The sequence below is a fragment of the Cotesia glomerata genome, linkage group LG9, assembly GCF_020080835.1.
Source record: "Cotesia glomerata isolate CgM1 linkage group LG9, MPM_Cglom_v2.3, whole genome shotgun sequence".
Classification (NCBI taxonomy): domain Eukaryota; kingdom Metazoa; phylum Arthropoda; class Insecta; order Hymenoptera; family Braconidae; genus Cotesia; species Cotesia glomerata.
The window spans coordinates 15338112-15354348 of record NC_058166.1 but is presented as its reverse complement, the minus strand read 5'-3'; the positions used below and the strand labels follow the sequence as shown (position 1 = coordinate 15354348).

General features: G+C 24.8%; 1 protein-coding gene across 12 annotated transcripts in view; it reads left to right on the top strand.

Moving 5' to 3' along the window:
- LOC123272160 (syntaxin-binding protein 5) overlaps positions 1 to 16237 on the top strand; it is a 75998-nt gene that overhangs the window by 45551 nt on the left and 14210 nt on the right. For 5 of the 12 annotated variants that reach the window (XM_044738849.1, XM_044738850.1, XM_044738851.1 and 2 more), the window contains exons 14-15: positions 289 to 690; positions 2976 to 3513. The exons of 1 other annotated variant lie outside the window; for it this stretch is intronic. In XM_044738849.1, coding sequence (XP_044594784.1) covers positions 289 to 690; positions 2976 to 3513 — 940 coding nt within the window. Of the gene's footprint in view, positions 1 to 288; positions 691 to 2975; positions 3514 to 5332; positions 5405 to 8593; positions 8640 to 13772; positions 14218 to 16237 lie in introns of all 12 variants that reach the window. 6 more of the 12 variants (XM_044738855.1, XM_044738856.1, XM_044738859.1 and 3 more) reach the window with 4 other exon arrangements.

Genomic DNA, 16237 nt, shown 5'->3' with positions numbered 1-16237 from the left:
GCAATTTTTTCTTTGGAGTTGCGGTATTCTAACATCAATTATAATTATAAATATATTTTTAATTTATTATTATTCACTAGAGTAGAAATTATTTTACTTTTTATATTAAATTTATTTGTAGTAGCGTTTGTTGTTTTGTTTTGGTTTGTTTTTACTTCTACTTAGAAGTCAATCAAAATAAGCTTTAAGTATTAGACAAAAAAAAATTTAGAACTGATTGACTGTTCCAAAGAAAAAAAAGCGTTATTTAAAAAAAAAAAATAAAAATAAGACAAAGAAAAAAAACAGATTCACCGAGAATCGGCAACAGACTACGAATCATTAGTAGCAGTAGGAGAAAAGGCTTCTTCTTGTACTTCCTTCCCTTTGCACCATCCTCAACAGCTGATGCACCTACCCCAACAACAACAACAGCAACAACAGCATCAACTTACCGATGATTGTCACGGTGTGAATAGCGAAACACGTGAAACAGATCCTATTGTCAAAGATGGTACATCATCAGTCTCAACAACACCAATTGCATTGCGAAAGTCGGGAATTTCTGGGAATGAAGATGAGACGCGTGATAAGAAAACATGGAAGTCATTTAGTCTTAAGCGACAGCTTAGCAGAGTTGATATTAAAATCAAGAATACTTTTACGCCGTCCACAGCTTCAACAGCTTCAACGACCACAGCTACTAATGGGGTACTTGTGATAAAAAGAACATTAGTGGACTTAGTTTAAATAATTTTTTTTATTTTTAATATTTATAAAGCTTTTAATAATATATCAGATTGATTTTTAATTGTTCCAAAAATCAAAATTCACGTCAATTGAATACGCGTTAAATTATCTGAGGATAATTCAAAGTCATATCGGCTCAGATGGCCGATAATGATTAATTCAACTGAACTGGATTATTACCAGCCTCAATGTATTTAGATATAGCACACATAGCCTTTGTGTTGATGACAATCGAATCTTGCAGTCACATGTGTAGAATTTAGGACCTCAATACAGGATGTTGGGGTATTACTAGCCATTTCAATGGCATTAAAGTAAATCAGATTGAGTTATACTGTCCATTTGCATGGATAAAGAGATTTTGAATAATACTTGCGCTGAAAAAACTTACTTGATTCGAAATTTCAATCTTGTTTCAAGATGAATAGTTTTTTTTAAAGAGAAAAACTCTTAAATCAATAAATTAAAGCTCTTAGATCAAGAAGATTAAATTTTTTATTAGTAACCTTGCAGTCACTATGTGACTACCGTGACTTATGAACTATAAATAAATAAATTTTGCTTTGTTAAATAATTACTTTTGTTAAATTGCACTGTAATTTCTTAACTATTGACGTTTTTAAAGATATAAGCTCATCGCGATGTTACACTTATCAAGAGCTTTCATTTGAGTACCCACATGCATTTTTGATATATTTTTCATATATTTATATATATAATATATGTAAATATATAAATATATGAAATAATGAAGTGGGTACTCAAATGAAAGGTCTTGATGAGTGTAATGTCGGGATAAGCTTATATCTTAAAAAATGTCAATATTTCACAAGACACAAGGTCACTTTTTAATTATTGATATTTTTAAATATGTAAGCTCATCCTGATGTTACACTCATCAAGAGCTTTCATTTGAGTACCCACATGCATTTTTGATATATTTTTCATATATACATATATATAATATATATAAATATATGAAAAATTGATGTGGGTACTCAAATGAAAGGTCCTGATGAGTGTAATGTCAAAGTGAGCTTATATCTTTAAAAATATCATTAGTTGACAAAATAGCAATGTCATTTCTTAATTATTGATATTTTTAACGATATAAGCACATTCCGATGTTACACTCATCAAGAGCTTTCATTTGAGTACCCACATGCATTTTTGATATATTTTTCATATATACATATATATAATATATATGAAATATATGAAAAATTGATGTGGGTACTCAAATGAAAGGTCTTGATGAGTGTAACATCGGGATGAGCTTATATCTTTAAAAATATCATTAGTTGACAAGATACCAATGTCAGTTCTCAATTATTGACACTTTTAAAGATATAAGCTCATCCCGATGTTACAATATGTTATAATATATATAAATATATGAAAAATTGATGTGGATACTCAAATAAAAGGTCTTGATGAGTGTAACATCGGGATGATCTTATATCTTTAAAAATGTCAATAGTTCACAAGATACAACGTCATTTCTTAATCATGTATCTAGAGATAGAGCATTTTTGAATGCAGCCTAAATACTTATCATCATAAATTGACTATTGGTGAGAATGATATAAAACCTCGAAAACACACATCTCTACCTCAAGAACTTTCCAACGATACCTAATTTAACTATAAAAACCCATTTTATCACATAAATCACTGGCAACAAAATTTTGCTTATTCTCTTAATAATATAGATTAAAACATTTTACTCTTAAAGCATTTTACTGTTTAAAAAAAATATACATTTATGATTTATCCAAGAATTAACATTTTACAATAAATATTTTAGAGTAATCATTAAGTTATTTTTTTTTTTTTTTTAGTACTTTGAATGAAAAAACTAGTTAATGACAGAATAATATTGTTCTTTAAAGAAAATAAAATTATTGTTTAGTTTAGAATGTTGATCTTGAATGAAAAATTTAATTGTATATTTTTTAAGCTAAGACAAGAAAATTTACACAATATAAATCTATTAAAAAATTTTAATATAATTCGTAAAATCAGAACAAGTTTAATTTCAATCTAAATTTGATTAACCATTGAATTACCTGATACATTCAAAAATAAAAAAAATCAATCTGATATAAAAAAACATAACTATTTATTTTTGATATTAAATTTGTGAAAGAATATTTTGAACTAGTCTACTGTAAGAAATTCCGTTATCACTAAATAAAAACTCATTAAAATAGGATTTTTATTAAAAAATAAATTATAACCCATAGAAACAAGCATCACAATCAACATTTTATCGCAATACCACTGAAGTATCATCACCAGAATTAAATGATGAAACAACAACCGGGTCAACAACAGTATTGTCATCATCATCATCATCATCTAGTCGAAGTCCTGGATCAACGCGTTCTCCACGCAGTGAGCAACGTGGCATAACAACTGCTAGTGAATTATCAACAATATTAAGCCCTAGCGATGTGTCAGATGACAATGAAGACAGTGACAATAACAAAAAATTAATAAATCCATTTGCTAATAATCCAATACGACCTATTGATCTACCTCTGTTAGAAAATAATGATAAATTAATGGAATTACATAAAAAGCGTTTAAAAGGGCGACATATGAAGACACGTTTATTGTCAGTACCTAATATTAAAAATCAAAAATTAAATAGTAATAATGTTAATAATAATAATTTTTGCAATGAACCATCATTTAATAAAAATGATGATTTTTCAACGTCGACAACTGGTATGACATCTACCAACGAATCATTTGCCGGAAATTTAATGAGAAGATTCAGTAAGTGTTTAACAATAGATAGATTTATTAATTATTCAAACAGTAATAATAAAAAAAAAAATTTTTATTATTATTAGTTGATAATTAATGAGTAATTAATGTTGTGTAAAATATATATGAATGATTAACACGTTATGAAACACCAATAGAATTTTTTTTAACAGTTAATAATTTTTTTCATTTTTTTTTTAAATTAGCATGCACAAAAAAGTATGAAAAAATTATTTTAACTGGACAAAATTGAAATAAGGCAGTGGAAAAAAATATGCAGAAAAAATAATTAATTTTAATAGAAATAAATACAATGTAGAGTCTCTTTTTAATAGTCAGTCAATCAGTTCAATAATCAATAAATGAATTTTCTAAAAAAAAATCAATATTTTTATTTTTTTGATAAAATTAATTAAAAAAAAAAAAAGATAATTACGAATTTAAAAGAATACAGTTTTCTTCTGTAATTATAATTAATGTAAAAAAATCAAATTTATATATATGTAATGCTGTGGTTGTTTAGCGAATTGCATTTTAGGTGTACATAGATTTATTATTAGATGTAAACATTATTCCGAGGAAAAATTTTTTACATTTTCGTAAATCTAACTTATTATTCAGAAATATAATAGATCAAAATGGATGTAAAAGTTTTGATCTTGAACATTGTTTTTTTTTAAATATTATTATTTAAAAAATGGTGAGTTAGATATGCACAGAAAAAAAATTACTTGAATTAAGTTAAGTTAGTTGTCGTGGTTAAGGCTTAGCGTCAGAAAATTATGAAATTTTTTTTATCGAAAGATAAATATATTAATAATTCATCACCAAAATTTCAGATAAATTCACTACATTGTTTTTAAGTAATTAATTAATCTATTTACATCACTCGAGTATACCTCTACGTGTAATTTTGAAAATTAATTACTCAAAAATGTTGTGGTGAATTGATCTGAAATTTTGGTGATGAATTATTAATTTACTTATCTTTCGATAAAAAAAATGTCATAATTTTTTGACACTAGGCCTTAACCACGACAATTACCTTAAAATTTTTAAAAATTTCATCTTCTTGATTTGAGTAGAAAAATTCTTTAAAAAATTTTTCTTGGTTTAAGTAAATTTTACTTGATTCAAAAATTTTTCATCTTGATTCAAGACAATAAAACTTTTCAAAATTATTTTCTTGGTTGAAGAATTTTTCTTTTGATTCAAGTTAATTTTTTTTCAGAGTTAATTTTTTTTATCTACTTAGACGTAGGAAATTTTTTCCTGGGATATGGTAAAGCTTGTACATACTAGTTTCATACATAAGTATTTCATAATAAAAATTTAGGTTTGTCTTTAGCTTTGGTACAATTGAAAAGGTTTAGAAATGTATTAATCAGATTATATTAAATTAGGGAGTAATTTCAAATGTTGTACTTGTATATAAAAAGTTATTTATAATAAATAAAATTAAGGTTTAAGATTTTTTATCCATTATTATTTTTTCAGTAAAATACTAAATTTAATTTTTTTGGAGAAGTATCAAAGCATCAAATCATGTATTGATTATTTTTTATACTGATGACCTATAACTAAATTTTTGATCACAAAAAGTTAGTAATATACATCAAGTTTATGTGTTACTTCTTTATTTGTAAGGTTACTAAAAAAATAAACTAGATACTTGGATAAAAAATCTTTTTGTAATGAAGAATATCTCGAAAGAATTTCTTCAAATAAAAAGTCGCAAACCGTAACGGTACGAAAAAAAAAAGAATAATATAAAAAGAGCTTAAATTATTAAAACATTTCTTTTCTTCTTCTTTCTCTTCTTTTACAGATTATACAAATAATGGTGCAATTTTCTAAAAGGATATCGTTTTGTTTACAAAGTTGGTACGAAATTTTAAAGGTACATTCATTAGAAAACGCTAGTAGTTTTTGCTGTTGGTCAATAAAAGTAAAGATATAAATAAGACACCGTAAGGAGAAGAAATAGGACATTCCAATCTGTAGATTGAATTGCTTAAGCAAGCTTCGTTTTGCAACGAAGATGGCAAACATACGAATTGAGACGTCCTACTTCCGTGATGTGCATACGATTTTTTATCACATCTGATTTAAAAGTTCAATTTTATTTGTTTTATCATAACAATTGTTACTTTTTACACAGGTGTAGCAAAAAATTGTCGCTAGCTAAGCTTTTTCCTTAAAGTTAAAATAAAAACCATTCATTCATTTTTTAATACTTAAAAATTAAATAATTTAATTTAATAAAAAAAGATCAAACGTGAGAAATTTATTCTTATGTACCGTATGTGTTTGCGCTTAGATAATAATTATAATTTTATACGAATAAATTAAATATAAATAAAAATAATTATTTTTTTTCAATCTAAAGAATCAAACGATTTTTAATCATATAATTTATTACAACAAATAAAAATAAAATAACAAAAAAAAAACAATAGAAATTAAAAGTGTTGACAAGCAATTTATATTGCTGCTTAAGAAGTAAAGTGAAGAATATATTTACTAGTGATATTTTAGATGTATGGAATGGAAACATTAATAGTCGATGAAGATAATATAAAAACAGTGCAATATTTGTTTAAAAAATAATAAATAATTAAAAACTAACATTTTTTGTCCTATGTTATAGCATAAGGCATACAAAAGAATGCTTTTAATTAATTGCATGATCACAATGTATTGATAGACGAATGCGTAGAAATATAAATTACCCCCGTATATAAATTTAACAACATTGACTATATGAATACAATTTTTTTTGTTTTTATCCTTGCTATGAAGATAATTGAAATTTGTTTAAACACAAAATTTCCAATTTAGGCTTTAAAGATTTTTATAGACTCCCTAATTGCTATAGTTTTTTTTTTTCTATTGAAGCTTGATGTAAATACGTTAATCATGGATTTGATAATTAACACTAAATAATTAACGACGTAACAAATAAATAAATAAATAAATTTCTCAATATTTTTACACTTTACAATTTATATGTATATTTATCGGTACCCAGAATATATTTTAAAATATTTAATAAATAATTAAACTTTCAAAATTGAATAAACAAAATTATTACAATTTCTTTTAATAAATTAGGAGTTTAAAAATTTTGTTTCCAAAAAAATTTCTTTTTTTATTATTAAACTCTAAAAATTAAAATTTATATATTATATCGAAGAATATCTAATTTTGCAAAATATCTTCTTTGAAAATATTGGTACCGATCTCTGTAAAAAAAATATTGAATCGTTGATAAAAAAGATAGCAGAATATTTAAAAAAAAAAAATAATTAATACTGCTGTTAACTCCTCAATAATTATATTGATATTTCTTCTCCAATTAGTTACAAAAAATATCTAAAAGTTTCCACCAATTACGCTAACCATAACGCTTGAATGGAACTTACCCTGTTGCAATATTTGGTTTGTGTTATTTTGTTTTAATTTTGTATTCGTTATTTAATTTGGTCGATTGCTTCTGGAAAAAATTATTTAAAATCGTACAAAATTTCAATTATTTATTTATAATTTATTTAAGTATTCCAATATTCTTTTACTACTTGCCTTGGACCTAAAAATTTTAAATCATTGATCATTAATATATAATACAATCATCTTTATTCAGAAAATCGATTAATTCTTTTTTAATACATTATTATTTAAATAATAATTCTTATAATGAATATTCTGCAGTCTCTTTTATTGTAAAAATAAAAAATAACAGTTGTTTGTTGTTTTCTTTTTTCTCATCAGAGGTTGTTTTATCAAAGGGAAATTTAAAGTAAATAAAAAAGAAAAAAAATGAAGTTAAATTTAAATACATAATTATTTAATGATTTCATTATTTATGCTAAATTTACAAATGTACTTCCGTGACTTGAAACAGATGGAAATGTCTGCAATAAGAAAAACAAAATAAAACTAATTTTTTTCTGCTGAAATTAAAATCTAATCTATACCCACATCAATTTTTCATATATTTTATATATTTATATATATTAATATATGAAGATATATATAAATGCATGTAGGTACTCAAATGAAAGGTCTCGATGAGCGTAACATCATGATGAGCTTATATCTTAAAAAATGTGAATAATAAAGCAATGACGTTGTGTTTTATCTACTGATGATATTTTTTACGATATAAGCTCATCCTGGAATTATACTCATCGAGACCTTTCATTTGAGTACCCACATCAATTTTTCATATATTTCCCATATTTATATATATTATATATATGTATATATGAAAAATATATCAAAAATGCATGTGGGTATTCAAATGGAAGCTCTTGACGAGCGTAACATCGGGATGAGCTTATATATTAAAAAATGTGAATAATTAAGCAATGACGTTGTATTTTGTCTACTGATGATATTTTTAACGATATAAGCTCATCCTGGAGTTATACTCATCGAGACCTTTCATTTGAGTACCCACGTCAATTTTTATATATTTATATATATTATATATATACATATATATATATATATATATATATATATATATATATATATATATATATATATATATATATATTTAAATATGAAAAATATATCAAAATGCATATGGGTACTTAAATGAAAGCTCTTGATGAGTATATCATCAGAATGAGCTTATATCTTTAAAAACGTCAATATTTAATAAAGTACAGTGCAATTTAACAAAAGTCATTATTTAATAAAGCAAAATTTTAATTTTTTTAGTTCACAAGTCACGGCACTCACATAGTGACTGCAAGGTTGCTAATTATAATTATCATATTCTTCAAATAAAAAAAAAAAAAAAAAAAAAAAAACAGTGAATAAATTTTGAAAAAAAATATTGTAACATAATTTAAAAAGTGTTCTATATTGATAAAATAAATATTTAAGATATAATTCAAAGAAACAGAAGTAACGATTAAAAAGATAATTTTTCTTTATTTATTTTTTTTTATTTTATCAACTGAATTTTTTTATAATCAAATCAAGGAGAAAACAACAGTAACAATTGTGTAATATCATGAAAAACTAATAATAGTAAAAGAAAGTTATGGAGTTACTTGTAATTTTGACGATTTTTCAGGTACAAATTAATTTTGCAGTCTTCCCTGACAGCAAGTTTGATTCAGGTAACAATGATTGCCAAAAAATACTTCAAAAACATTATATATACATAATTAAAAAAATTAATTTTTTAATACTTGATATTGTCTGAAATATTTTTTCTATTTATATATTTTTTAAATATTTTTTTTATGTTATAACCAAGAGAAAGAAATAAATTGATTAAAGAGATCTTCTATGTTCAGAAATGAAAAATCTTTTCATTACAATGTATGAGTATGACTAAGGATAACTCTTGTGTTTTCATTTGCTCTTACTCAGGCTATAATAGCTTTGTTTCAAGGACTTTTTTCAATCGATACTTCTCAGTTAAGAACAAAAAATTCAGCAGACAATATAATAGACAAATATTGTTGAAAAAAGTACTGCTCAGACATAAAAGCCAACTCTATAATTTTCTCCGCGGTTTCAAAGAATTCAAAGACTCTCAACTCACAAAATAATTTTTCTGTGAAGCTTTTGTTTTTAGTTTGATTTTAGAAAACTTTCATCGGAATTTAATATTGAAATTTCAAGTAGCTTTTCTAAATATCAAGATATTTCAAAATGAACGCTTTTTTTAACCGGAATCGATTTTTTTTCTGATGCCAACCCACAGAGTTTTTTTATTCGGTGGAAAAAATTACTGGGGTGGTAATTTTTATTCAATGTCTACTCATGTAAATATTATTGATTGAATAATTTTGTTGCTTTCAATAAAAAAAATTTTTTATGATAAAAAATTATTATTGGTCAAAACAAAAAACTTGTTTGTTGAATTAAATATAGATTTCTTACAATAAGAAAAAAATTTTTTTTTTCAAATGAACAATGTACTAACAAGAAATTAATTTGTTGAAAATTTCAATCAATTTTATTTTCCAACAAGAAAGTTACTGTGAGAAAAATTTTTATTCCTTCAGCTAGGTAGTCAATTTATGATGATAAGTATTTAGGCTGCATTCGAAAATGTTCTATTTTTACATACATAATTAAGAAATGATCATGTATCTTGTGAACTATTGACATTTTCAAAGATATAAGCTCACTATGACATTACACTCATCGAGACCTTTCATTTGAGTACCCACATCAATTTTTCATATATTTATATATATTATATATATATATATATATATATATATATATATATATATATATATATATATATATATATGAAAAATATGTCAAAAATACATGTGGGTACTCTAATAAAAGTTCTTGATGAGTGTGACATCGGAATAAGCTTATATCTTTAAAAATGTCAATAGTTAAGAAATAACCTTGTATCTTGAGAACTATTGACACTTTTAAAGATATAAGCTCACCCCGGCATTACGCTCATCGAGACCTTTCATTTGAGTACCCACATCATTTTTTCATATATTTATATATATTTCATAAATATCATGTATATAAAATATATGAAATATATAAAAAAAATCATGTGGGTACTCAAATGAAAGGTACCGATGAGTGTAACATCAAGATGAGCTTATATCTTCAATGACATCATTAGGTGACAACATACAACATCATTTATAAATTATTGACATTTTTAAAGATATAAGCTCACTCTGTCATTACAGATATTGAGAACTTTCATTTGAGCACCCACATCAATTTTTCATATATTTATATATTATATATATATATATATATATATATATATATATATATATATATATATATATATATATATATATATGAAAAATATATCAAAAATACATCTGGGTACTCTAATAAAAGTTCTTGATGAGTGTGACATCGGAATAAGCTTATATCTTTAAAAATGTCAATAGTTAAGAAATAACCTTGTATCTTGAGAACTATTGACACTTTTAAAGATATAAGCTCACCCCGGCATTACCCTCATCGAGACCTTTCATTTGAGTACCCACATCATTTTTTCATATATTTATACATATTTCATAAATATCATGTATATAAAATATATGAAATATATAAAAAAAATTATGTGTGTACTCAAATGAAAGGTACCGATGAGTGTAACATCAAGATGAGCTTATATCTTCAATGACATCATTAGGTGACAACATACAACATCATTTATAAATTATTGACATTTTTAAAGATATAAGCTCACTCTGTCATTACAGATATTGAGACCTTTCATTTGAGCACCCACATCAATTTTTCATATATTTATATATATTATATATATGGATATATGAAAAATATATCAAAAATGCAAGTGGGTACTCAAATGAAAGCTCTTGATGAGTGTAACATCAAGATGAGCTTATATCTTTAAAAACGTCAATAGTTGAAAAAATACAGTAAAATTTATCAAAAGTTATTATTTAATAAAGCAAAATTTTATTTATTTATAGTTCACAAGTTGGGGGCAGTCACATAGTGATTGCAAGGTTGCTAGTATTGTATAAAATATTCAACAAATTAATTACTTATTAAAACCCAGTTTATATATTAATAAATTTAAAGATCTCTTTATCAGCCATCACTAAAATATTTATTACTAATATTTCTCTTGGTAATAAGAAAATGTTTACCATCAATTTAATAATATATATTTTCGTTGCTTATAAATGAAATAAAAATAATGAAAAAGCTTTCGATTGCACGTAATAGCTTAATAACAATAATAATGTTTTAATCACAGTTATTTTTACAATAATTAATAATTCAAGAAAGGAATCTTATGCATAAAAATCTGTAAAATTTGTTATTTTATAGTAGAAAAATTAATTTTTAACGATATATAATTCGTTGGTCAAACGTCAGTATAATTATGTAATAATTATAAAAACTAATAATTTATATATTTTCAAAAATAATATTTCGGCTTTCCGTTTTATGATTGACTGATATTATTGAAGACTCTGCATTTAAAATTACTATTAATTAATAAATCAATAAAAAAATGTGATAAGTTATTTATGCGAGACATTAGGTAGGATTCGTAACTCCAAAGGTTTCAGAATTCGTAATAATAATTATAGGTAAATAGATAAAAATATTCATTTTGTATTTAGACTTAAAAAACTTAAAAAATTGGAATTTAATTAAAAAAAATGATCAGATTGTGTATTGGATGGTAGAAGAAAGTTAAAAACTAGGATTTTTTATTATTAAATTATTATCCTTTTCCGTAGTAATAGGCCATTCGAAAAATCAAATATTATTTATTATTTATGCTTCTTCTGTTCCCTCGTATAAATTAAAGGAAATTATCAAATATTTAAAATGGTTTTTCGCCTTATCTTCAGTTAACTGTTTGTAAAATGGCTACAAAGAACACCAGCATTTACATTTAATATGCATATTACTAAAGCTGTTAACGTTAGCATATCCCAAAAACCTTTTTTAATTAAAAAAAAACATTTTAGCGCAATAGACAATTATTTCTAGATAATAATCGCGCTAATTTCTCCTCTGTACCTACTTTATAAATATTAGGAGAATTTTCTTTCACAAACATATTCATAAAATATCTTTATAATATACTCGTGTTTGATATACTTGCCTGTGACTCGTATGCCAACAAACACTCTAAATATGTTATACTTAACTGTTTTTAATGTATACAATACTTTTTTTACTTTACAAATTTTTAAAGTATTATTTAATTCTTTTTTTTTTTTTTTTTTTTTTAATTAATACACTGAGAAAAATAAGTATGACCAACAATTTGATCCTATTTTCGAGATTTTAGCCAATTGCATTTTTTATTTTCTAAATAAATTATAAATTGAAGTAATTACCCTGGTTAAAAATACTGATTGAAAAAAATTTAGAAGCAGTCACTCCATACAAATTGTACATCTATATATACAAACAAAAGAATTGAAATTATTGAAAAAAATTCGAATTTCATGTATTTTAATTATTTTTAAACAGGGTAAGAAGAAGAAATTATGATGCACTGAGAGAAAAAATTTTTTTTGAAAAAAATGAGCCATGTTGAAATAAGAAAATAATTTGTTGAAAATTTTATTTCTTTACCGAAGAAATAATAGTATATTTTGCTCGACGGGCAGAAAGCGTCAACTTTCGGCCCGCTGCGCTAAACGAAAGTGCCGCTTCCTGCCTTTGTCGAGCAAAAAAATAGTATACACTCCACGGGAAGTAAATAAGAAAGCCTCAGATCACATGTTTGTCAACCTCGGCTTCGCCTCGGCCGACAATTACATGTGATCTGAGACATTTCTTACTTTACTTCCCTAGGTGTGTAATATACTATAATTCTTCAAAGAAGAAATAAAATTATTTAAAATTTCCAACAAATTAATTTCTCACTAAAACATTGCTGATTTTTTTCAAAAGAAATTTCTTCTCTCAATTCATAAATTTTCCTGTAAAGTTTGTCAAATTAAATTATGAAAATCAAACATATGTTGAACGATATTAATTGCGCATAGTAAAAATTTTGTGTTAAAAATTTTTATGTTAAATATTTAACACTTTTTTGTGTTGATTAAATAAAATAAATATTAAATTTATACATAAATTTTTTACTTTTCTCTTTTGTTATTTTTATTTTTTATGTTTACCTACTCGAGTAGTTATAAAGCGATTACTGCAATCTGAATTTATTATTTAACTTTCTTAGTTATCTTGTCATTACTAAAATAATTTAAGAATAATTACTTTGTAAAGATTATTAACCCTGTTAATGGCTACGGCTGTTGGGTTTGGTTGTAAATAAATAAAAGTGTTAAACATTTAACACAAAATTTTTTGACGCAATGACGCAAAATTTTTTACTGTACGTAATATTTTTTGGACGATCAATAGCCAGATCGTACACCTATTAACTGTGCTAAAAACATTAGGCCTAACGAAAAAGGACTTTGCGCACTTGTTGTGTAAAGAGTAATTTTACTTGCTCTTAACAGTAAAATATAAATTCTACCTGTACGAGTACGTCAAAAAAAAAAATTTATTTTTTCTCAGTGTACCTTGCTCATTTTTAATTCATCATAACAAAAATATTTGATTATTTTTTAAATTATTTTTGTTCTAATAATAAAGAATTATTTTTTGTTCAATTTTTGTTTTGATAGCAAAATAAAACTAAAAATGAGATAAATAAAAAAAATGAAGAGATCTAAAAACAAAAAAACTGGACAATTATTAGAATTTGTCTGTTATAAATAAATTTGGCTGATTTGTAGATGAACGGGATGTGTGTATCACCTACAGCGGCAAGAAATGTAATGAATGTCAGCGTTGAAAAATGTGGTGATAATAATAGTGATAGTAATGATGGTGTTAATCAATCGACAAATAATCGTACGTTAGCAATTGATGGAACATCAACATCTTCATTATCAGTTAATGATGATACTGGGTTATCGAGTATTTTTCGTAAATCTCCAATGGAATCGCGTCATCATTCCCTTCATCATCATCATCATTCACGTACTACTCATGGAATTAGAAAATTACAAAAATGTTTAAGTACGTCAGTAACTAACTACGAGACAGATATAACAGCTGGTTTATCATCAACATCAGCTCAACATTTTCACGGTGAAAATCGTAATTTAATATCTGCTAATCAAACTTCAATGGCTTCCCAACCAATTCTCAGCAACGTCAGACAGTATAGCAGCTTTGGTATTGTTTTATTAATTTAAAATTAAATCCACTTCTTAAAATCCTATCGAGTTCTTTGTAAAGTTGCTATAAAAAAAGCAAAAACTTCTTTTAAAAATATATATCTATTAGATCATCATCTTAGATTATTCATGTGCTGGTTTTCACTTACTTTATGTCTCGTCACCATCAAATTGTAATAGTGTGCAATTAAATCCATATAATTTTCTAAAAAATTTCCTATATTGTATGCTTCGAACAATGTTTGCTCAATTGCTTCGTGATTCAACTATATCTATAACTTGTTATTCTTCTTCTTCTTCTTCTTCTTCTTCTTCTTCTTATTCTTCTTATTGTTGTTCATGTTTTATTTGTTTTTCTCACGCTCTTTCTTCTCAAATATAAACTCTCAGCAATGTTGTGACAATGCACCACTAAATCTTAATCTAGTTCGCACCAATTATATCTTCATTGTTCAGGTCAACTTTCTATTTTCCTTCAGATATTTTTATATAGGTTAGAGATTTTGTGTTAATTAGTGAAGTTATCGGTTTGTGTTGTTTCAGAATTTTTTGCTTATTTTTAAAAATTTTCAGAATTTTGAATTTAGTTCACTTCACTGGCTACTTAAAATACAAAAATTTTTTATCTTTCAGGCTTTTTTTTAATCAACCAAATATTTCTTAGATCAAAGTTTTGATCAAATTATTACTTCAAAAAATTATTCAAAATCATTAATTAATTTTAGTAATTTTTTATATTATTTTGGAATTTATTTTCAAGGTTTGTATCAAAGTGCACTGATAGAAGGATTTAGTTCTATTTAATAAGATTTAGTAACAAACCTTTCATTACCAAATATTTAGTAATAGGTACTAAATCATTTATTAAAACCCATTTAGTCCTACCAAATAAATATTTAACAAATTATCAAAAAAATTAATTTTTTAACTTAAGGGGTTATACGCAGTTGCAGGGCTAAAAATACAAAAATTTTTTATAGACTCAGTTTTTATTTATCAATTACAAGTGATGGTTATTTAAATAGAGTCTATTTTCTAGAACACAATAGCGCGTCAATCATGTAAAAAATTTTTAAAATAGATTAAATTAAATCAAAATAACTAAAATAAATAATTTTAAGTAAAAATATAAGGTATTATAAAGAAAAAAATCTTATTAAATTATAATTTTTTATTTGAGACATATATAAAATTAAAAACAAGTTTTTAATGACACTAAAGTTGACAGACATTAACAATTTTTTTTATAATTTTAGAACAATAAAATTATTATGCAAAAATTTAATTCAAAAATTCATACGTGAAAATTAGAAAAAATTATTAGTGAAAATTTTTAGTAGCATTTTTTTATTGTAATTGATTTTTTATAAGAGCTTAGAAAATTGAAAACTGCCAGCTATTCAATATAATCGTTTTTAACATATCAATAATAGACAGATTGAAAAATGTTAACTAAACTCCACTGAGAAAAGTCATTTATTGGGAGTATGTGTGTTTTCAAAGGGAAGATAAATCTCCCAATATCGAGCTGAATAAAATAATCTGAGTTAGTGAATGCTTGCCGTAAGATGGACGGTGTGGCTTAATGTATATAGAATAAGCGAAAGGAAATTTAGTATAGACCGGATAGCTTAAATGGTAGAGTAGCCGACATGTCTTCGGAAGGTTCTGGGTTCGAATCCCAGTCCGAGCTATCTAATAATTTTTTTTCGCATATTCTATAAACTCACATTAAGGTAGTTGTAGCGTGATAGGCATTTCAACAGAAAATTATGAAATTTTTTTTATTGAAAGATAAATATATAAATAATTCACTACCAAAATTTCAGATCAATTGACCGCACCGTTTTTGAGTAATTAATTTTTGAAATTGCATCTTTTACACGTAGCGGTATAGAGAGATGATAAAGTTAGTATGAAATCTTTGGCCCACTCGAGTGGTATGGAACATTTCATACTAACTTTACCATCTCTCTATACCTCTACGTGTAAAAGATACAATTTCGAAAATTAATTAC